General features: G+C 43.7%; 1 protein-coding gene across 3 annotated transcripts in view; it reads right to left on the minus strand.

Moving 5' to 3' along the window:
* The window catches only part of PIGL (phosphatidylinositol glycan anchor biosynthesis class L), a 65,534-nt gene that overhangs the window by 13,422 nt on the left and 28,107 nt on the right, over positions 1-24,005 (minus strand). For 2 of the 3 annotated variants that reach the window (XM_054209336.1, XM_054209338.1), the window contains exons 3-4: positions 12,563-12,653; positions 5,740-5,807 (exon numbers count right to left, since the gene is read on the minus strand). In XM_054209336.1, coding sequence (XP_054065311.1) covers positions 5,740-5,807; positions 12,563-12,653 — 159 coding nt within the window. Of the gene's footprint in view, positions 1-1,079; positions 1,193-5,739; positions 5,808-12,562; positions 12,654-24,005 lie in introns of all 3 variants that reach the window. The other variant, XM_054209337.1, reaches the window with a different exon arrangement.

Below are 24,005 nucleotides of genomic sequence, written 5' to 3' on the forward strand. Positions count from 1 at the left end.
GCTGCAGAGGAATTGCAGCCTTGCTCGTTTGTGTTTCTCAGGCAAGAGATGGCAATGAACTGTGGTCGCAGAGGGAGAGCGAGAGAAAGAAACACAAAACTCTACCTCCCGCACACGTTCATAAAACTAGCCAATCCTCTCCCAAATCAATCTTCTCGCTCCCATCTCCACCCTGCTGGAGCTGTCTCTGTGGGACACTTCCAAGTAGGAGAGAGTTTGCAGCTCTCCGTTGTTGCCATTTTGGGAATGTTGTTTTATAGATTGGGCTTGCTGTGGTTTGGGTGAAATGAAAGAGTTTGGCATAAAATCTCAAAAATTCAAACACAAACAAGCTCTTTTTCAGGAGCTTTTTCCATGTGTTTTTTTCCGGAGAGACTTTTTATAAATTCTTTTTAAACATGAAGTGATCTAAGGTGGCTTGTTCCCACCCACCCACAAGTGCCAGAGGCCAGCTGATTACAGGGCACCTCTCATGGCACCCTCTTTATGATGCCTGTAGTACATTCAGATCCACATCTGAAGGAAAGTGAGACCCTCTGCAAAGAAGAACTTCAAAAGGCTGTGAAATGTCTGAAGGCACCCACCATTTCTGCATTTCCCTGGGGTAGAAGCAGGACTGACGCCCTGGTGGGTGGATTTCAGTTTTGGTGGTGTTCTGTTTGATGAGAAATTGTTCATTGAAATCAATGACTTCACTCTCCAAATAGCCTCCCGTGCCAAAGGCAAAACCCTTCACTGAACTGACTGCGCTGGCTGCTGTAGAACACTGGGGAAATACAATTTTGAAGAGCATGGCAAAGAATGGATATCTTAAAGATGTGTTGGGGCTCCATTTAGAACCCTAACCTTTAATCTGCCCAATTAATCTGGTGAAACAGATGTGAAGAAGGAAGAACAGCCAGTCTCCTAGGAATCACAGAGATATTAGAAGGATATACTTGCCAGATGTTGGATGTTTGCTATCTGGAACGCCTCCTCCCTCCCTAACCGGACTTTCTGGCTCCACTTCCATGCACCCTGAACTACACCATGTAGCAACATGCAGTTTGTAAAACACTGTTCAGGCACTCTGTACTCACGTGTATTGCAGTGGCAAAAGATGCTTCTGCCAGTCAGAAAAAAAGGTGTCAATGCAGAGATCCTCCAGTTGACAGAGCTACTCTGTGGCTCTGTGCTTTGGTCCCTGCACTGTCTGGGAGAAGAATGTGCAGTGTCACTGCTCCACTCACGCTGCTAGCAGCCTAGCGATGCTGGGGAGGACATTCCTTGAGGTTGTTTCTTTGGGAAAAAAAAATCTTCTCTGGGGGGGAATCCCTGCAATGCTGGTGCCCTGTGCTCAACTTTATGCTAATGGCTCTCAACAGTATCATGGAAGGGCACTGGGATGAATAAACTTAGTTTAAGGAAGGATGGAGCAGGGGGGAAGGAATGAGATAAAATCTAGGAAAACATATCCAGCTATGGGATGTGTGCCAGGCATGGGGCAGAGTCCTCTGAGGGGATGGGACAGAGTCTCAAAGGGTAAACAGAGGAGGCCAATTCTGCTTTAACCTTATGGGGGCAGTCTGGGTGCAATCACAGCCACCACTCATAAAAGTTCCCCCTGGGACATTTAAGATCGGTAAAACAAAACACCAGAAGTGAGCTGGACTGTGAAAGGACAGGCTGAGACATAAGATTCTGGAACCTGTCATTTCTTCAACACTCTTCTTTATATTGCAGGGAACACAGAACTCCAGTAGGGACTAAACAATCCCAAACAAACACAGCAGTGACACAGGAAATCCTTTTCCAAGATGGAGCAAATAATAACCAGTTTTGAAAAAATGATTTTCTGGGAAAAGGCAAGGGAAATACAAAACAGCACCCTGCTTTGAAAACATAAATGAGATGCCACTCATTTGAAATGCATGGGCTCCTTAAAAGGAGAGAGAGATAAGAGTCCCATTTCAGCCCCACGCTGGAAGAAATCATCAAATAAAGATGGTAGATGGGATACCATTCACTATCATCAGGCTAATCACCCAAGAAACAGCTTCCTTCCTGCTAAATACGTCCTTAAAGACTTGGCCTTGGAAATTCAATACAAGCAGAACTGTGATTTGTAGGGATGTAATACAGTTGGTGGCTTTTGAGAACTGTATCCACAGAGTCTGTGGGATTTGTCTGGACAATGCACTCTTCTTTGTTTCGATATACTTATTTGAAACTGGCATTTAATCAGTCCTCCTCTTTCCGGGAGCCTCAGTACAACCCTTCTGCACAATGCTATGTCCCATGGCATTCATAACTGGGGCATTCAATAGTCAGGCTGTGACATGTAAGTGCAACAAGGCATCGGTGGCACTCAAGCTGCATCATAATCAACTCAAGAGTGATAAAGCACTAAGCTCCCAAATATCACCTCTGCACAGTCTCATTTACAACCTACCACTGAGTTGGCGAATGTTAAGAAACATCCTGCAGGACTGAGAGGTGTTTTTCCAAATGCAATTGATGAGAATAGCCTAAGCTAATGATTCTTTGATGTAGTTTTTTATATAGCATCATTGATATAAGTTTTATGGATGCAGTTGCTATAACAACATAATGCACAGTGGTTAAATATAGCAGCTCCTATTTTCCACTCAGTTTGCTCTGCCCTAAGCTGCAAGGACTATTCTTTTCTGTTCTCTGGGATGAAATGGATTTGATAGCTTGCTGAAGAAAAGAAGTGGTACAGTCCTTCCCCCCCGCCTCAAAGGCCATTCCTCTCCACCCTAAGCAAGCCAGCAAACAACAAAACTAACAGCCTCCCATTTGCTAGGCTACTGCGCAAGAGGGCTTGTTTAAAATCAAAATGCACAATGACTCATGCAAAACTAAACCACCTCAATATTACATGCGATCTCAGTGCAAACACTGTCATTTCAAAGTGCAGGAAAGAGGTTCTCAAATATTCCTGTCACGTAGTATTTACCATGCTTATTACTGTAGTGCCTAGTGACTGGTCAAATGCTGAGAGGGGAATAAAGTGACCCTGATGTCACCGAAGACCTGCTCTTCCTTGTGGACACACGTACAGAATCCTGCCTCTTGGCCACAGGGAAAGCTCCTGTTTTGGGGGATAAGAGAGAATGTTGTTGACAAATCAAGGTGATGGGGAAAGAAGCAGAGATACAGAGGATTGCTTCCAATTCTCCCTTCTTTGCTACAGCATGATTTTCTTGGTTTTGGGTTGGGTTTTTTTTTTTCCGTCTGGAAGCCAGAACTGAAATACTCCCAGGGGAGACTGAAATCAAATAGCAATTTGTGTTCCTCTCCCATCCTGTTTTTTCTTATTTTTCCCTTGCAGAAGAACAAATCCACCCTCAAACCTTGGCATTTCACAGTTCCTCCCAGATCTGAAGCCTAGACACATAGCAGCAGCTGGACTTCCTGCAAGCTGTCAGGAGGAAGGTTACTGCAAGGGGGAGGGCACATTTCTTCTGAATAGTTCCTGCTCCTTTGAACATAACCTGTTTCACACACTAGAAAGAATATTTATGCCCTTAGCAGATAATACTGAGCATCTGCTCAGCTACAACCATTTCCCGAACTGTTTTGTTCCTTGAAGCTGTTCAATAATTTGTACCTCCTGAAGCAAGGAGTTCTGGGATGGGTCACAGAGCCTGTTCTACCCCTGCTCGTGCAGAAAGTACTCTCTTAGGCAGCAGGCATAAGTCTATCTATCTCCCACAGACTGTGAGCACCCACAAGAGCTGAGGATCACTGCACCAGCCCTCTGCTTCATCTTTTCCACTTACAGCTACAGTGGAGGCAGAATCCTGCAGATCTTGTTTAAAGGTGGTTAATAAATACATTGCACGTGATACCTGGAGGGGAGAGTTCATTTGCCTTTTTCTTGCCATGTAGCACTGGGGCCCCAGGGGCAGCAACCGCTGCTCTGCAAAGCCCTGCTGGCAGGGAGGTACGTGAGAAGCCTCAGCATATGCTCCCAGCGCTGCCTGTACTAGCCAATATGTAAGAACTCATCAGGGCACTGAAAATCAGGAGTGATACAGTCACGCTCTACTTCCTCCATGACACAAACTGAAAAATAATGAGGGCAAGCAAGCCACTAAAAATAAACTTAACCTTTCAGTGGCCACAGCATCACTCCTGCCGCATGTAGATGACTCGGCCACCATGCTTATTTCTGCTGATTCAGGACTGGAAGAGAGACAAGACACAAACCAGCCCTTAGTTAATGAGAGCTGCTTATACTCTGGTGTCCCTATCAGCATGTATCTCATCAACCCAGGGCAACTGTAGGCTAAGGACTAATGCAAAGGTCTGAGTTCAAGGGGCTTGGAGATAATTAATACTTCCTAGTAACATACTCTGAGATGAGAAGAGGGTTAACATCCCCACTGCACGCACAGGAAACCTAAAGCACGAAGGTGGGAAAGTGATTTTTGCACAGCCACAAAGCGAGACAACAGTAGAGCTGGGATCAAAATCGAGAGTGTTCCTTAACTTTCTCATGCATAATTCAGCTGCTAGCTTGTTTTCCTTGTTTCTTTTCAGGATGTAGGGGGACACCTAACAATTTGCCCTCCGCTCCTATTTGCAGGCCCGTTCAGTAATTGACTGAGCAAACAGAGGTCCAGGCAGCTGGAAGCTCTCTAGTCCCTCTGTGCCAATGGTGTGAGCATCGGTCATCAACCTCTGTTCCTCACTCACTCCTCAGATAACACTGTGCCGGAAAGCATCTCCCCACTTAGCCCAAACACACTGTTTGCTTTAACTCCACCCCCCTTTCAGAAGTTGCTGGGAAAAGCCATGATCCCCTCTAGCACTGAATTCCAGCCATCAGATAGCATCAAAGACTCGCAGCATCTTCCCAGAGGAGCTCAGTAGGTCACAACACGGGTTCTGTGGCACTGTAGCTTTCTCTAGGCAAGCGAGAAAGGCAAATCACTGTGATGTTGTTAGCAAGGAGAGCAATTTGAATCGCACAGATGATTCAGAAAACAAATGGGTGCTAAAAAGACACGGTATAATTGCAGAGAGTTCTTCTCATGCCTGGGAAAGGCAGGGAAAGCTCTGGAAGAGATCTCTTTAGGACACAATGAGGTCTGAATGAGCAAAGGGTTAAAATAAAATACAGTAGCTGCCTTGCCAGCAATACGTGGGTGATTTTAATACAAGGGATTTTTGTCTTGCAACCGTCTCACATCAAAGCACAGAGACAGAGGTTCTCGGAACGTAAAGAATAATGTGGTGAAGGAACGAATTGACTTAGGAATAGTGGTAAATAGGGACAGCTCCAGTGAGAGAGCAACGTCCTTGGGTCAGAGAGGTAAATTCAGGTACCCGGACGGGATGGCAACATGCTCTGGAACAACACTGCAAACTTTCCAAAATCCAACTACCGCAAGCTCAGGCATCAGCTGTTCACACGCTCTCCTCAAACTAGAGGTGCAAAGTGATCTGTGGCATATTTTAGTGTGATCGAGAACAGGAAGGGCAAAGAGGGCCCAGTGAAAGGGAGACTGGCAAAGCACCAGCAGATGGAATAATAAAGGATGCTGTAAGTCATTTACAGAGCTGTGAGAGTTTCTCCAAACAGTACCTTGTCCCATAGCCTGGCACTCAGTTATATCAGTGAAGTTAATACCGCTTTTGGCTCTAGCTATTCGTTTTCTGCTTACACACAACCACGTTCACTCTGTAACACACAGTGAGGCATTCGGTGAAGTGTGCAGAACACTGTACCTTAAAGCAGTGTAAAGAGAAATGTGGTTGGCATGACCACTCACTCCTCCCGCATCAAAGGTTACCACCTGCAATAAAACCAGAAAACAATAATCGTTTTGAAGAAGGAGAATGTGCAGTTACCAACTTTGACATCTAACACAGCATTGTTCCAGCCCATTTTATCTAAAGAGTTGTTTTTGTGTTACACAATGAGGCCTTGTGTGTGAACTCATGCTACAGAAACACAAAACAAACAAGACACTCTGGAACTAGATGACTACACAGTCTAACAGCTTGAACAACAGAAGGATGACAAATATTGTGTTCCTACTGGCAGGATGCACTTGTTACTTATTACAGGGCCAAAAGGTTACTTTCAGAGTGATCTGTGGCAAACTTGTTCCTGACCCAAGAGGTCCAGCTCTATGAATCACTCTCTCCTGGATCTGAGAACATACTAGAATGCCTGCGGATGACGGGGTGAAATTATAGTTTGTTGTACTGTGAATCAGGACATATTGCTTTAACAAGAGCAACACAATCACATACTACTGTCCTGACTGTAAAGAGGCTTCATCACAGGATAACACGGTGATAAAATAATCTGATATGAGAACAAGCCTTTTTGAAGAATTAGCTGACTGCATTTTTTGTACAACCAAGTCAGGCTTTTTGCTGAATGAGAAGATCATATTGTTTATTGCTTCTCTGCAGGGGGAAATGGGAACTTTGTAATGCAGAAGTAATGTGTGAACACAGCACTAACAAGTCACCGTCCAAAGCACAAAATACTCTTGGCTCCCTGCCCTCAGACCTACCAATAACATGTCAGGGGTGAAGGATCCACCCTATGGGCTCACTGCACAGTACTGTGGAGCAGGTACTTAAAGGCTCCTGATTCCAACCTAGAAGACAAACTGGCAGTGCAAAGTGTATGTGCACTGATAGGCTTTCCAGATGGTGGAAGTGACCGTCCTTGGACAGTTTAAAGTTAGTTTTTTTGCTGTGGGAGAAGCCAGGCAGCAGAGCTCTCCACAGCTCCCTTCTCTGTGACCAGGAAGAAATCATAACCTCCCCACATTTCAATCAATGTCTGCTTCCTTGCCAGCTTGTTCTCTCTTCAGGGAAGGAAATGCTACTGCCTCACTTACTCACCACAGCTCCTTTCTCAAAATCTATTTTATATGCAGGGCCTGAAGTACTGGGGTAAAGATCAAGGGAAGATCAAAAGCCACCCTGCCCGTCCTGCAACTTGCTACTCCACCCTCCAGCAGGAGAGGCCCTCTCAAACACAGGGGATATTGTGTAAAGAGGGAGAGGAAACACAAAGACAGTGATAAGAAATACTTCAAAAACCACAGACTCCAGAGAAGCCTGCTTATAAACACATCCACCCAGTACAAATCCACAGTTAGACTTTCCACTTTGCCCAGTGGCTGTAATAATGCTGCCACCAAGCAGCGGGTTATTCATTGCTGGCAGGAAGTTGTGGGACCCAATTTGGTTTCGTTCAGGTACAAAGAGGCCTTTTCTGGTCAGCCCCCATATAGCCTATACAAGGAGAAAAATGTCTTCGGCTATGGCTGCTTTTGCTGTACATCAGCATTACCTGAGTGGCTCTCTGCAGGGACGGCGCAGGCTGGCATGGTGTTAAGCCCTCCCTGAGTATATCAGCTTTTGTAGTAGCTCATCTGGGAAAGACATTATTAAATTCTGTACAGCTCAGGGAATGAGCTGTATTTTTATCTGTATTTTACAGATAAGAGAAAACATGCTCTGATGTCACTCCTACCTAGAGTGGCACTTTCCTATGATGACAATGTACCCCACTCACTGCAGGCAGAATAAATTCTTATGCATGTGAATAACAGTGTGAGTCTGCTAAGGGCTGGACTTGCACTAAACCCTTTTACTAAATGGTGACAGGGAGAGGGTTTGTCTTTTGCGCCTGGTCATTGGTTTTTATGCGACCCGAACAAACATAACATTTTTAAGACTACTACCCTGCTGTCAAATGTGGTCGAAATTAGCCAATGGGCTCTGAAGTCTTTTGAAACATGCATGTGCACATACATATAAATACAATTGCATTACTCTTGTTTCCTAAGGAAACCAAGCTAAAAACCCCAGGCAAGCCAAAACACACATTTTTCCTTGTATGGAAGGTACATGAGAACAAACCAGAAGATTGAGATAAGAGACGATAGTGAGCAGACTAAATAAGCTAATCGTTGTTTTGAGAAAACTGGCTCAGGCCAACTGTGGAAGCACAAGGCTGGGTTAGGAAATATTCTTGACGTGGAAATTATCGGTTCAGAAACACCTTTGGAGGTTTTTCTTCTCCACATCTGTTTTGAAATAGGAGCTGCTGTTCTTAGTGCTGCTGGGCTTACGCAACTTCCGAACTAGCTAAAGAGACTGCAGAGAGTTAATTCTCAACTGATATTGTCTAATTAACTGTTAGGACATTGCACCTGAATTGCCTGTCTCTTCAAATATACAAATTTCTAAGTACAATTCCTAAGGTAGCTGCACACTGACCTGGCCACGGTGGCATTCACTCTATCTGCAAAGAGACCACCTTTGGAATATTGGTTCCTCACCTTTAGAGATCCCTCCCAGAACACAGGCTGGCTCTGACACAGTAGTGATGTCCCACCTACCCAATACGTAGCTTCTAGGTCTGTTGTCTAAACAGGGCACTGATTCCACAGCATCACTGTGCTGCTCGTGACTTAAAGCAGGCAGCAATCTCATGGAAATATATTCCTCTGGCTTCAGGGATCCATTTCATTGATAACAAATCCGAATTTCTTTCTCACGTGCTGAAGATAATTTTCACACGGGAGCATCTGCTGCTTCTACATAGAGCAGCTAGCTGGTGTGCTTGCTTTTAACAACTAAGCTGAACCAGGCTGATGATGAAATCAAGCAAACAATCAGGGCAGGATGAGAAAACCTGAACATCTTGAAACCGTCTGGGTTAAAAACAGGCTCAGCCAGTTCTGGGAGCAAAAGGCTGGGATAGGAAATATACTTGATGTGGAAATTATTGCTCAATGAAATCTTTAGGGCAAGAGGGAGTTCCCTCCCCACACCTGTTCTGAAATGGGAGCTGCTGCTGTTGGTGTTGCTGGGTTTTCTTCTGGGTGACCTTGGTATTCAGGAAATGGAACTTTCACTAGGGGAAGCCAGAGCAACAGCCAAGACAAACAGGTCCAGAAATCCCTTCCGGAGGGGGGAGAGCACAGAGGAAATTACTCAATTACTAGCAGAAGAGAAAACTCCTGAGAGGTCTGGAGTCCATACTCCCTCTACACACCATGTGCATTGGAGGAAAAAAGCACTCAAAGCTGTGGGTCTCCCTCACTCCTTCTGGCGTCATCCAGTGCTTCAAACAGAGCACACATCTGCTCAAGCAGACTGGTGGGGATAGGAAGGTCTCTTTCCTTTTTATGAAAGGACATCCCATAAAATGCCATAGCAAGGAACTCCATTTCTAATGGCCTTCCTTTGAGCATCATTTCATAGGCCTGACTCACACTTGCTGAGGCCAGTGACATTCAAACCCCCTTTGAGTCTCTTGTGTGTTTGGAGATGTCTCTTGTTGCTATTACATCAGAGAAGCTAAAGGTTAAAAAGAATGAACTGTATGAAAAAGGAAAAATCTAATCATGATCAACATTCCAGCATCTACTAGGTTTAAGCTGCAAGTGTGTATGTCACGCACCAGCTCTTAGAATGAAAGGTCCTGGGGGGTCTCCCACTCATGAACCCCAAAGCACACCTGAGGAGCCTGCAACGTAAGTCAGGAAGGGAGAAAAAGGGATGCCAAAGTCTGTCCCAGCTCTGTTGCCTCCTCTAGCAAACTCCACACACTGTACTCTGTATCTGGTGTTCTGCAAAAGCATTTAAAATCCTCTACAAACATCCCACATCCAAATGCTTCTGAATTTTAGGAGCGTAAAGACCAAGATCCAAAACACGAGAGCTGAACTCACCCTCACAAATATACCTCCATCTTGAATACATTTGTAGAAGGATCTGGCTTTCTAGGCTGACTTCGAGCTGACCCAAGACAACGGGACTCTTCCACAAAGAGTTGTATGGATGATGTTTCCATCAATCCATAGTGGAAAGCAGCTTGTAAGAACGTGCTATTGCTGAATTCTGCTCTTGGCACTGCATCTGCCCCAAGCACAGTCTGAATGTCACCTCCTAATCCAAACTCTGCTATCACCAAACCTGAGATCCTGAAGAGCAGGATTTCATAATCTAGAGCCTGCCTGGGGCTCACACAATACTATGTAATTTATTTTTTTCCACACTGAATACTTTCTAATCTGGATCAAGACAGACTAGCCTTGGCTGCCTCTCCCAGCAACACTGGCTTTTGCTTATAAATCCAGCAGGCAGGAAATAATTTCCCCAAGTCTATAAATTAGTTTTGGCTTTGAGTACACCAACCGTTAATTTGTGTGTCTGCACTATTTAATGTAGAGCTTGGATGAAATATGTCCCTGTAGCTCTCAAAAAGATTGAGTTACTCATGGACTTCCAGGGCAACTGAAGAAACGAGTAACTATGCAATGGAACAAAACTACGCAGAACGTGGTAGGTGACTCCTTGCCTTGCAATCTTTCCTTTCAGACATGCTGTAATTGCAGCCTGCTTCTCCACTGCCAGATGACACATATGTTCTGTAAATAAAAGATACCATTGTCTATGCTATGACTATGGGGAGAACTGGGGAAAGTTTTCCCACTGGGATAGCGAAAACAATACATGTCTTCCAATCACGTTAACTCCATTAAGATAGCTTGCAGTGTTTGAAACCCTGTCAGCTTACATTTTGACAAAACTCTTTTAACATGTTAAGACAATTCTATCAATTTCAACATTACTGAAAAATAGACTCAGTTTACCTTTCAAGGCAAGGCCATTGTCTTAGGACAGCAAAGGTGCTCCCAGAGTGGCTAACAGATGGCAAGCTCTGAAGTTTTAAAATGCACAATGTTCAACAAAGGTAATTAGGTGCTTGCCTTGCTGTTGGCAAACTAGGTCTGCTCCTAAATGAATTGTATTACAGCAAAAATCTGAGACCTGTGTGATTACTTGGGACATTTAAAATAATGTAAGTTTACAGAGCAGTTCACTACCACCATCCCCAAGAAGCTGCTTCAGTTGCCTTTGGTACTGCTGGCATGTTCTGCTGCAGTAGTTTGTCCTCACTGCTGCTCAGGGAGGTACTGAGGAGAACGCAGTGGGCCCTGCCGCGGTGTTCCTCGTTACTACAGCTACACCCGACACCCGCAGCACAGCAGGGAGAGAACCAGTGATTGTGCATGTTTCTTGCTTTCAAAACCCTGCACTGTTAGCGGCAGACTCCTGCCTCCCCCAGCACAAACAGCTTGAGTTTAATTTCCTCTGAGGCAAAGATCTAACCCTTTCTAACCATCTAGAAGAAGTTCTAATGTTTTCAGAATTTCTACTGGGATTCTAGTGCGCTTGTCCTTGTGCCCCTGAGAGTCACAAACATGCAATACAAATCCTCTTGTGTTAGGAGCTTTCAGATTAGATTAAAACCTATCTATTCATGGGGCCAAAAAGGCACAAAAGGAGTTCAGGAAAACTGCATTTGTCTCTGTGCACAGCAATGAATTTCATGGAAAATTAGCCTCAGAATCAATACAAAGTTGGATGCAAGATGCTGTTTTTTGTTCTCATGGGGCTTTCATGCTACAGGAGATGTGGTTTCTGGTTCTGTGAATTGCTGAAAGGCTGTAAGAGTTTTGTGACTTTGCTTCTAATCAGTGAGTGACAGTGACATGCCCGATCACAGCAAAGTTCAGCAGAAAAGAACAGAATAGAACCTTTTCCATGCTTAGGCCCTTATTCTGGTTTTGTGGGAAAAAACCCCCAAACTACACCAGTGCTAGAAAATCTCCCCGGTTTTAATAATAATAAATAATTCTTTATTATCTCTTAATAAAGAATATTAAAATATTCTTCAATCCCAACCTATAACCCTGCTAATCTAGTTCTCTAACACACGCCTGCCAATGTACTTCAAATCTAAGCCTAAACGTAACCCTAAATCCCAGATGGGATCTCTTCATCAATGAAACGTAGCAACAGGGGCAAAATGGTTGCTTTCAACTGTAGAAAACATTTGAGGAGTTAGCAAAGCAAAATTCCTCCACTGTTCATTTCTCACTGGGAAGAAAAGCAAGATCTACAGACAGAAAAGATACATCCAAACTACACCATCATCCTTTTCCATATTTTTCAGTAGTGCAATTCCAGTTGTTCTGAAGTTCTAGCAGTTGTTTGAAGTGTTTGAAAGAGGATCAGAATGACCGTGTCTTACTTGTCAAGACATAGGACCTGTACAAATACTCACAAAAAGTCTTAAACTGCAAAACGCAAAATTGCTTTCAGGTATCACTTTAGACCTGAAATTCAGCTGGGCTTATTCAGAGCATCTTCTACAATTAACGAACCTCAAGATCTACTACAGTGAAACTTATTAGTTCCAACATATTTTGCAGTTTTTAAATAATTTGAAGCTTTTACTTCAGTGAAGGTTGGTGACAGTACAAACCAAAAGAGGCTTCATAGGATCTAGCTAGAGAAATGGATAAACATTATAAAGCAAATATTTCAAAATGAGTAAGTATACTCTCTCCCTGTCCTCAACTATTTCACAAAAACTCCAGAAGCAAAATCCTAACTTCAAAGACTTCAGAGAAAGCTTTCAGAGGGAAGGAAAAAGCCTAGAACACTAGCTCAAAGGTAATGTGGAAATTGCCAATGCTGTATGCAGAAAGTCTCACATTACCAGGTTGATGCTATTGGTTTCTATATGCTTTAGCACAAAGGCAGCGAGGAGCTGTGTGTCCCATTCAACAGCAGGATTATCCGGAAGATCCCTGAAAATGAGAAGTACAATTAGTCACTTCACTCCTGAGAACTTTATAAAGATCATGCTAGAAACAAGAGATCTGCTTATCAGAGAATGAAATCAAGATACCTTTATTTAGCATACAAAACCACTAAACCTTACTTAAAGAGTCTTACAAGCTTGTATATCAGAGGGTGAAAGGGAAACAGCAGTTCCAACACCCTCCTCATAGATTTGGCAAGGTCTCCTTTTCTTCTTACCATTAAGGTAGACTTTCTGATTGCTTTACTTTAAGCAACATCTATTTTGTTCAATGATTCTTGTTCTCTATTAATGCCAAACAAATTTCTTTCTCTCTTTATTTAAAAACCCTTTTAAAACAGATTTTCCTGTAAGACTTTCCAATCATAATCTATGGGTGAACTATATATGAAAAGTAAGAAGCAAAATTCCGCTCCCATTTATACAGGAATAACCCATTAACCTCAACCAGAGGACAATAGAGCTATAATTATATTGCGTGGATTTGACAGTAGTTCTTCATCTGTTTATTTTATGCTTTGCATACCAACTGGGTATGCAAACCATACTGTGACTGAATACTCTGCCTGGGTATTTTAGATTGCAGGCTCCTAGGGGCAGGGACAACGAGCCAAATGCAAAATAACACCAGGCAGCCAAGAGAATGATTCCATATTTACACAACCGAGAGCCGAGAGCCGAATTTGACCCCCCAGTCATTATGTTTGAATGATGCCAAGAAAACATTGCTTGCAAAGTTAAAAAGGTTATTAGTAACAATAGGATAACACACAGCTGCTAAAGACCAATAATGGCATGTTAAACCGGTCTTTTTCTCAGACCTTTGCTGTCCTCTGATAGTCTGATAATTGCTGTGAGGTGGTTTAGCAGAAAAGTGACTACACGGCCTTCTCACACAGAGGCTTGGGTTTGGATCTGAACTGATCCAGCTGTTTGCTGCAGAGAGCAGAGGCGCTACCTCCCAACACTCCTCCAGCCTTGCTGACTCCCCAGACAGCAAGGACAGTAACATCTGCAACAAAACAACAGGAAAATGTCTACTTGGCACATTCCAAAGTAGAGCTCAGCCTGGCTCTTCATGAGAGGTCTTCTGGCCACAAATTTTCCCACTGCTGTTAATAGTAGTACTAGTAGGAGGACGAGCCTAAAGTACAAACTGTCCATTATTAGCATTTCAGCCCTTGTGTTACGTACTCCTGTTCAGCACAGGCCAAAATAATGTACTATTAGAAACCCCAGCAACAAGGGAAGGCGTTTCTACATTAGTGTACACATCCTAGCTATGGTCCCTGTAGTGGTATTACAAACAACAGAAATTTTTTTTGTTGTTTGTAGTTCCTTCTCATATAGGCAGCATCTTTGCCTGATGTATATAAGACATTTGAATTTCATCACAGGAAAGATTCTTTGGTTCACCTGGTGGCTGTCTCATTAACTTAACAAACCTGTATCTCACCTGCTCAAGACAAAATCTTTCACATCTCGTGTTTGAAGAGGAAGTGGCCCTGTTGACCCCGAAGGTATTACAAGTCCCACCACGTCACAGCAAGATTTAAATGGAGCGCCATTTTTAAAATTTTTAAAAATTGCTTCAACTAGAACATCCCAAGCAACATGCACACTGAGCAGAGCCTAAGTGCAAGTCTAACAGTGCTTCAGTTGTTCGAATGGTCCATTTGAGGTTATGTCAAGGTTTAATCTGATAATATTAAAGTAGCAAATTAGTCCAAAAGGGATTCTTCACTGGCCACTTACCATACAAATATCATTTCCCTTTTTGGACAGGAGTTAAATGGAGCTGTGGAGGAAGTGAAGAGTCCCATTAAAACAGGAGGGATGCTCTAACAGTGAGAGGTCAGAAAAAAAAGTAGGGCTTGGAATTTATGATGTCCAGGAGGCTTTGGCATCATAGCCACTGCACTCAGCTTTATTGGGCTGTCTCCAAAAAGGCTGCCGGGTAGTGGAGCAGGTTTTAACTAGTTTAGACAGATAAAGATCACCCTCGTTCAATGGAAATGAACAGCTGGAGGCAACGGTTTAGAATCCCTGGAAACAAAACAATCTGAAGGCATGAGCAAATTAACTCCATGAACACTGAACTGATTAAGCAGAAATATTCTGCAAAAAATTCAGCTTCTACCCACTTACTGCTGCTCATGGAGAGACTGCTCACTCCCAGTAAGGAAAAGGAACTATTTTTCTTGCGTATTTGTCAGGCACCAAAGACAGAGAAGCTGATCTTGCCAAACAAGACACACATGTACGTAAGCACATTCATAACTCATTAATACCCACGATGGCCCACTGAAGTATTCTTAGCTCATTCTGCAAACACGAAAAGTGACACACAGGTTAAATGACATGCCCAAAGTCACCCAGAGAAGTCAGTAGCAGAACTGGCAATGCATTAATCTAGATTGCTCCATTGCTCCAGGAAATTACCTTTTTTTTTTTTTTTTGGTAAAAGTTTGTATAATACTTTGTAAAGTTGAAAATCTAAGTGTTACCATGATAGTAGGGACCCCACAGAAAGCATGAGACCAATACCTTTCTGCCTGTGCTCTGGATATCAATAATTGGGTCCAGGTAAGGATGAAAAGGTGACTAAGAAAACCAAGTTCCTATACACCCTATAGCAACGCACGCAAGACATGTTCTTAGAGGAGGTCTCTACAAGCCCTAGGAACTTTTTAGGGGCATATAAACTTTGAAAACTGCTGTGGTTCACAAAATCATCTATTTAGCACAACATATTTTTCCCAATATCATAAATCAGTCCTCACCAAACCTGAAAAGTCAACTGACTTGCTGAACTATTGAAATAAATTGCATTTGTTGTGTTTTTACCTTGAGAACTTAGTATCAGAAACATTCAGCATTTAAATGGTTAAGTCCACGCTGCCTTTTTGGCTAAGGCTGATAATGCCTCTGAGCTCAAGGTCGAAGGGCTGAGATAAAGGACTATAAAGGAGTGAAAATTAGCGCATTCCCTGGAGCAGACTGGAGCTTGTCCCAGGTTCCCACCCGCCCTCCCTGTCCTCTGCCCCAGAGAGCTCCTTGCTGCTGCTGTCAGTCAGTGCAGCAGATCAAGATATAAATCCTGCACTGGAGGGGCCTCCCAGGTCATACTGCTGGAGGCTGCTGGTGGGAAGGGAAGAGGGGTTTGGTCACTTGGCCTCATTCCCACCAGACTATTATGGTCATGAAGTGATGTTTTTGGACATTCCACATGACTGATACTGAATCCAGGTGGCTGCTTGGATGCTGCCCTCGTTGACCAGAAAAAAATAGGGAGACACAAAGAAGAAGCAAAAAAAAAATAATTAAATGGAATAAGGGTCCAGAAATGTTGTTTTCCCAGCTATTTTCAGTGAAAGCCACACTGTGCACTGTACAGAGAATTTATAGCTGTGCAAAGGGAACTAGAGACTGAAGAGCGAGAGAAATGGAGAACTATGGTGCTGCAGTTGCTGTAGTGTCTGCCTCTGCTCGCTGATTTCAGCAGGACCAGTCACAGGAAACACTGTGTTCTGAAAACAAAAAACCCTGTACCTTTCTATTTATCCATCCACTGTGGGTAGTCTGAACCAGACAGGACCTCTGGTTTTCTCCTTCTCACCTCCTTGCTTTCCTCCGTGCCAAGCTGAGCAGACAGAGCAGACACTGGCACCCACAGTTCCCCTTCCCAAGGTTTTTGCATAGGAAGAATATGGTGGATGTCCTGGATATTCTGGCCCAGGCACCAGAGAGCTACAAGGGGGCCACAGCAAATCACGTCAGCACGTTAAACCAAAATTCAACCTTGTGTGGGTCTTGCCCAGCAGTCTTACAGCTGGCTGAATGAAAGAAACGTTAAAAATCACTGCCTGATGCCAGCTCCTCTCCAGGCCTCCTTCTCTTGCCTGCTGTGGGCTGTGGAGCGTAGCTCCAGCCTTGGCCATTAAAACCCCGTGCATGTTGCCAGTAATGCTGTCTCTGCCAGTAGCCTGGGCAATTTTGTAGGGTCATCTTTCTAGGAACATTTGGGCTCAAGATGGCTAGATTCCTGTCATTTGGAAGGTCTCTTTTGGCCAAGACACAGATTTAAAAACCTTCACAGATATATATTGCCAAGCTACACCCTTCTTACATGATAGACTGCTCAATCCCTGTCCAATTTTCCACTGCTCATCTTCCACAGATCTTTTAGCAACAGCCAGTGCATTTGTATATACAATCTTCTTTCAAAGTCTTCTGTGGAATTTCTTCTGCTCGTGAATTAAGCTCTCAGGATTCCTCTAAAGGTTAAGTTAAACTAAACAGTTAGTCTATGTGATGTCCACGTGGCTTAACAAACAGCAAATGGGCTGTCCTATATGGGACACCTGCAGTTAGAATAACCTTGAGATCTGTCCCTCCTGCAATCTGTTGAATCGGGCAATCCTCAGGCCCCTGGGTGCATTATGAAGCCGTGCCTCTCGTTATGTGACAGTTACGCTGAGGGGGACTGGAAGCACTCTCTGCCTTGACATGAAGCCTTTATAGGTGGCAATAGGGAAGGGAGTAGAGTGGCAATAGGGTTCCTTCTAGAAGATGTTTAGGTCTCCATTAATACATTCTGAGACACCAGAGTAAAACTTTCAAGGTACTAATGTGATTTTCTATTCCACTACACACCAAAAGAGTCAAGATGAAAGAGCTTTCCCATTTCTTATTGCCTTTTTATCCTGCAGCATGACCTTAATCAATCCAAGCCTAAGGACCAAGAAACGTTTTTGCATATTTTTTCCTCCTTATCCCTACTCTCCCCCATGAATGATTTTATATTAAATCAGCACAAAGGTCGGTAGATTGATGGTGAATTACATAGGAAACAGGTGAACTGCTGTGCACTAAGTTCCCAGCTGAGAACAATGACCACAATGTGTTTGTTGGAACAAAGGATGCCCTTTATATAAAGTTAACTGTATGAAATGAACATCTGGGCAATTGAAACTGGATCAAAAAGCAAAAGATCCCACAGAACAAAATGACGTGAGTGCACAATTAGTGAAAAAGCCATGTGATGACTAGAGGCAATCAGTGACCTTTATATCATGGCATCAAAGTAATTGAAAAAACTGTGTAAACAGAAATTATTTCATGCTCTCTAAAGTAGAGCAGAGAATTTTTATTTTAGAGATTACACTAAGATAAGTTAAGACATGCTAGCCCTAGATCTTGAAGCAGAGCCTCTAAATCCTTACATTAATAACTATTTATAAATTTCTACTCCTATAATGGCCAATTACAGACAGGAGGGAAATATTGCTGTTAGGCTGCATGTACATCTCTGATTCAATTGAAAAGAGCCCACTTAGACAGACGATCAGCATCTTGCAACATCATGTTATACAGAGAACAGATGCTGTGTGCTTATTGGAATGGAACAACCTACAATTTAGGAGAGAAATGGACTAAAGCAGAATCCTAACTGTCAAATGAAAAGCCACCTACGATAAAGAAGCTCGAGCTGAAATTTTTACACGAGCAGCTTCCTCCCTCTCCTCAGATTAAAGATGACAAATTATTCTGAGATTTGTATTTTAAGATTGGAAATAAGAACCTACGGTTTGGTATAAGTAGAGGGTAAAGGTAGCGGTGAAAATGTCAGCGACTGGAATATTGAAAATAAAATACACCTCAAATATTTCACATAAGAAGAAAAGCAGAATAGACATAATCCTTTTCTCCCATCCTTAACTTTTGTAATGTGTAAATTTGGACTTACTTTATACAAATTTCAAAGGTAAATTAAGTAAGTTTAGATGCCAGGTAAGTGCAGATGTCACTAATGTGGCCATACCAGGCAGAAGTCGTGAGTAATGGGAAAGAACACAAAGACAGAGAGCACTCCATTCAGCTTGCTCAGAAGTCCAGGCAAGCCGTGCATGCTTCTCCACTGAGCTACGTAAAAACACACTGCACCTCTGACAGATAATATTCTAAGTACTTCTATAACTCCCCAAAGGTAAATGCTAATTAGATCTCTAGGGAACAAACTTTTTGACTTGGGTATGATCATGTGTTCCTGTTTGAGAAATCAGTATCCTTTGGGTTTAAATTCAAAAGAATTATTACAGAACACAGGACTGCTTGTTTGCAAAGAGCTATCCAAATGTCCCTGTACTAATTTATTTTTTTTTTAATGAATTATTGATGATTTCTCAGCAGAGTTTAATGTCTATTCACAGAGATGACACAATTGCTTATCATAATTTGAAATCTGGTATTCATTTGACGTCTGTGCCTCAGCGCCTTGTTGATAAATTACAGCACAAAGCTCTGCAGGAACAAGTTCATATTCAGTGTCTTTAAGCGAAAACAATTGATGGTGCCTTTCAGGAACAGAAATGCATAGAACTAGCTAAAGCTAGTTTTAAAAAGTAACTTTCAAAAACTAGTTTGGAGAGGGCATCGGGCCCTGCTGTGTAAGACAGGAAACAAAATTCAGCTCAACTAATTCTGAATTGATTGCTGATTTAGTCACAGCTTTCCTATCTTCCACTTTTCACACCTGTGAAACGGAAATAGTTATGTGTTCACACCGATGTAAAGACGTTTGAGATCCTTCTAAGAAAAGCTTTATGTCTGTTCTCTGATTTCTAGATTGAAATCTAAAACATACGTCTTGGCAATCCTGGGCACTGGGAACCCCACAAACCTGTCCTTTACTCCCTGCATTGTCTTCCCATGGAGTATGGAATCAAGTTCAGCATCTGAGTCCTGACTTGAAGGCCTGTCCCAAAACATATAGAAGAGAGCATGAAGCTCCAAAATGATGAATACAGTGAACAGTTCTGCCCCTGTGGTGCAGAGGAACTCTGCAACAAGGATAACGTCTGCTCAAGCAGTTAGGACTTCCCTAGGGGCTGGTGCCAAATAGTGAATGGACTCCCAAATCAAGTGTCATCACAAACCGCTCTGCTTTCAGCTGTAAATACCAGGAATACTCCTTGGAACGTACCCCTTCTAGCAGAAACACAGCAATATTTACATTTTAAAACTCCCCAGACTCTCCAGTGCACATCAGAAAGCTGAGACATGTGGGACAAATGTTATCCTAACAATAGAGACCCCGTTTGCCAAACCACATGACAGGGGTTTGGGTGTGTCACCTACTGGGCACCTTGCTTTGGTCACGTAGTGGCAAGGTGTCACTGTGCAATACTGCAGCTAAGCAAGATGACTTCTAGTAGGGTCACACTGGTGGAGAACAAGATTTACAGCATATATCTACAACTCCTTGTCTGATTCTTGGTCTCACACAGCAAATCATGTCTGTGGCTGACATGCACTTAGTGCGCAGCACTGCCCCAACGCTGTGCTGCAAACATATGAGCTGCAAGAGGAGAAACAAGACCTGGAAGTCTCACGTGCAAGTTAACTCATGTTAACTCATGTTAACTCACGTTATTACTGTGCTGCTGGAACACGTTCAGGAGCTGGTGTGAAGAACACATCAGAACCTCTGCAGTCGTCATCACTGATTGATCAATCACATAAGGCAATGAGCTCTGAATAGCTTGCTGTCACACACAGCTTTGAATTCAGCTTCCAGAGGAAGGAGGGGCCTCTAGTTCATTCACTCCAACCCTATGCTGAGAAGCCCTAGCTTCAATTAAAGCAGAAATCTGCAATGGGTTATTTGCAAGAACCATGCAGTGCCATGGAGTGTATCTGGATCTCCGGTATAGTAACAAAACAATTAAGTTCAAGTCCCTAAAGAGAATTCTTTAAAAAACAAAGCACTTCCGCCCTTACCTTTCACCCTCAAGTTGGGTGCTGTGTTTTATGCTACTTTTTATTCCCAACTTTCATTCACATTTGAGTTGCATTCATTTTGCACATACACTACATGCCAAGCCAAGGCCAGTTACAGCCCTTTGTCTCTGACAGCCATTATGTGACCAGAATACACTATGTGCCATCAACTGAGTGGGGCCCACAGATCCCACATCAGCAACGCATTTTCAGCCAGCCACCATTTAGCCTGTTTCTAGCACAACCAGCAGTTTCCAGCATTACAGACTGCCAGAAGTGACTTGCCAAGTGCTGGGCAAGAAGCCTCCCTTTCATTTTATAGAAGCTGGACTTCTGTGTGATCTGTTGGGGGCCATTAACAGAGTTCACTGAAAACATCAGTCAGAGGCCAGACTTAGTCGTCTCATGAGATTCGGGGCTGCCATGCTGAATTGTGAGTCAGCAGTTCCTCCTCTGGCCCACTGAAATGTGGTTTGGGCAGCAGACAATAGCACAGTGTGAAATGAAGTCAATTCCACTGACATCTCAGAGAGGTATCCAGGAAAGTAGACCATTGAAGTCCCTACCTAGTTCGGGAAAACAAGAATTCACTAACCTTTTTCTGAGTATCTGTTGGCAAAGTGCATTTCTGGTATCCATCTGAAATGACTGACAAAAAACCAATCTATTAGCAACATCTGGGAATCCCATATGCAAACCTCTAATAAAAGAAACATCTTCAAACATGCAACTGTCTGGCATCTTAGTGCACAACTGCTGGGCAAAGGCATATATGGAGCAGCACTTCAGTTCAACACCTTTCTTGGCCAAGAAGAGATTTGATGAAAATGCTCAGTAAGGAGCTTGAACAGTGCAGACTGCAGCAGTTTGTGCCCTTTGGGAATTTTGCTCCACATTCCCAGAACAATCTGCTCTTGCCTATGTCAGCTCCCAGAGGAGGGATAAACTGATCCGAAACCAAAAAAGGTGGACTCACCTCTGCTAACACCTAGCTCCTCCTTGGGCTCAACTGCTTACCACTGTGGGATGTCTCTGACCACTCTGGTATTTCTGACAATAATAGAGGAAGAACACACACCACGTTTCTCCAGAAGCACCATCTGTACTATAAGAAATGAGCATCACCAGGCCTATACGAAATGATCGGGCAGTTCCCAGAATAGCTCATAGCAGTGGTCAGTTCCTCATTATTACTGGCTTTGCCATAGTGCCTAGGAATTCGTCTGGGGCCTGACAGTCTAAGTTATCCTGAGTGAGAACAAAAAACCCAGAAATCCCACAATCAAAACTTATGTTTTAAAACTGAAACACAAATCACCAGCAAAACCAGGACTCTGAGGGGCAGACCACAGGACTTCACTGCTCTCATTTCTTTTGTTTTGTAAAATGCTTTGAAAATAAGAACAGCAGGGCAGAGCTTGGGACAGCGTACGTTAACACATGCACCAAGAAACCGTGTCCAACTAACACAAGTCCTGGCACCACTGGTTCAAGAAGCCCAGACTTCCAGTTTCAAACTGCTGGGCAGGAGGTCTTACTCTCCTGGCGGAAGACCAGTAAGTGAACAGGTGCAAGGGGAACGCAGCGTGTTCCTCCCAGTTAGGTTTTTACTAGAGGACGTGAAGTTCCTGACATGCATCGTAACGTGCCGAGGACTGGCACGTGGAAAGGGTACAAACCCAAGGGGAAGGAACAGAAAGTCTCTCAGCAGCCACCAAGATTCTTCAGAGGTGAATGACTGAAATACCACAACCTGTATATGCCAAATAAATCCAGTGCCACTTCACAACCTAAATCCTGTTTGCTCTTGGAATGACAAATACACCATACTGTATGGGCAAAAAGTGCAGTTCTGATTCTGGCCCAGAACTTTGCCACTGACTTAACAGCATGGGCCAGACCCTCAAAGAGAAGAAGAGCCATAATTGCTCCTACCAAAGAGACAGACCTTGATCTATTCCACGTAACAAATAAACCGCAGGCAGAAACCTCAGAAGAAAGCCTGTAGCCAAATCAATCCCTCAGCTTTTTTTATTAATCATCTAGGAAGAGAAAGCACAGAATAGTCACTTCATGGACGTTTATTTCTCATGCCAAAACTTATGTAAATGCAGATGTAACTTCAGCAGATATCTCAAGAAGATGACGGTCTGATTCCAAATGCAGCTTCCCACGTTAAAACATTCCAGCTTCCCTGTACCAATTCCATCAAAAAGAGGTTTCCTGACTCCTCAGCCTTCCACAAACAACTGTCTCCTGCAATCCATTTGATCTATGCAATTACGTGGGAGCATTATTTCTTGAAATCATGGTGTACCCACTCTTTATAACACTGAGGTTCTGATGCCCTGAGCTCTCTATCTGGTGCAAATTTTATTACCATCAAATCACTTCCTTTTATTAGAGAGCTTGTATCAAGAAGTTAAACACCTATCTTAACTGCGAGCTTGATCCCACAAACTTTACTGACATGCAAGGTTCTTACTCATGTAAACAATCCTCTTGCAGGCTCTGTCTTGCCAGCCCCATTCATGTGAATGCCCCAATTACATGATTACATGAGCAAGCTCTAGGCCAGGCCTGCTCTCTCTCTGCAGCCGGTGAAAACCCGCATCGGCTTCCACAGCAGCCCAGCCAGCAACTATGCTTGGAACTCCATTTGCAAAAGCTAAGCGGGACTCGGCAACAATGAACAAAAGGCGTACAACAACGCAACGACCTTTTATCATTTAGCCTTCCTCTCCTCCGTGCTGATTTAATGCGAGCGTTATGCAATGGTTTTGCTATAGCAACGGCAGGGGTGCTCAGCAGTAACCCCGCCGCTGCCTGCCTGGCCGGCGCTGCCGCGGGGCCGAGATGCAGCCACTGAACTTTGGCCCAGTAGCGAGGCTCCCACTCGCCCGGCAGCGCCCGGCCTGTTTACACTACTCACATGACGGCAGAGGGGGAGGCTCCTGGCAGCCCCAGCATCCAGCCGGATTTCTAGGACCAGGCCAAGATTGCCAAAGGCTGGAAACGATTAACTCTTGCGAGCTGGGGCTTCACGCTCCAGCAGCTGCGTGCAAGAGCCCAGGAGAAAGGCCACAGCATGAGTGGTGATTCAACCTCCCGACACCACTGCGGGAAACCGAGTGGGATTAAGACATTCAGCAGGGGGGTGTGTGTAAGGAAATCAATAAGCTTTAAAGAAGGGAATGCTATCTTTTTTTTTTCTTAATGAGTGGCAGATGAGTGAGGATAATGAACTGGAGCTGGGAACATAATACCCTCATCAAGAGCTGCGTGCTGTGAATTGCACATACCTGGGTTACGTGGCGGGGCACAAAACTCCTCCCGTGGCACCAAACTGCTGGCGCAGCTTCCCAGTCCTGGGCTCTGGAGTACAAGGGGCACAGGGAGCACCTCAGGGACAGGGAAGCTGTGCTCTACACGTGCCTTGCTAAAATGATTTTTCAATCTTACAGCACAATCTTGTAAGAAAAAGCTGCAGATTACCAACCTGCAGCCATGCCATCAGTGTTTGAGCAGGACTACTACCATTTCAGCACTTCTACAC

This window comes from Rissa tridactyla, chromosome 7 (genome assembly GCF_028500815.1).
Source record: "Rissa tridactyla isolate bRisTri1 chromosome 7, bRisTri1.patW.cur.20221130, whole genome shotgun sequence".
Taxonomy (NCBI): domain Eukaryota; kingdom Metazoa; phylum Chordata; class Aves; order Charadriiformes; family Laridae; genus Rissa; species Rissa tridactyla.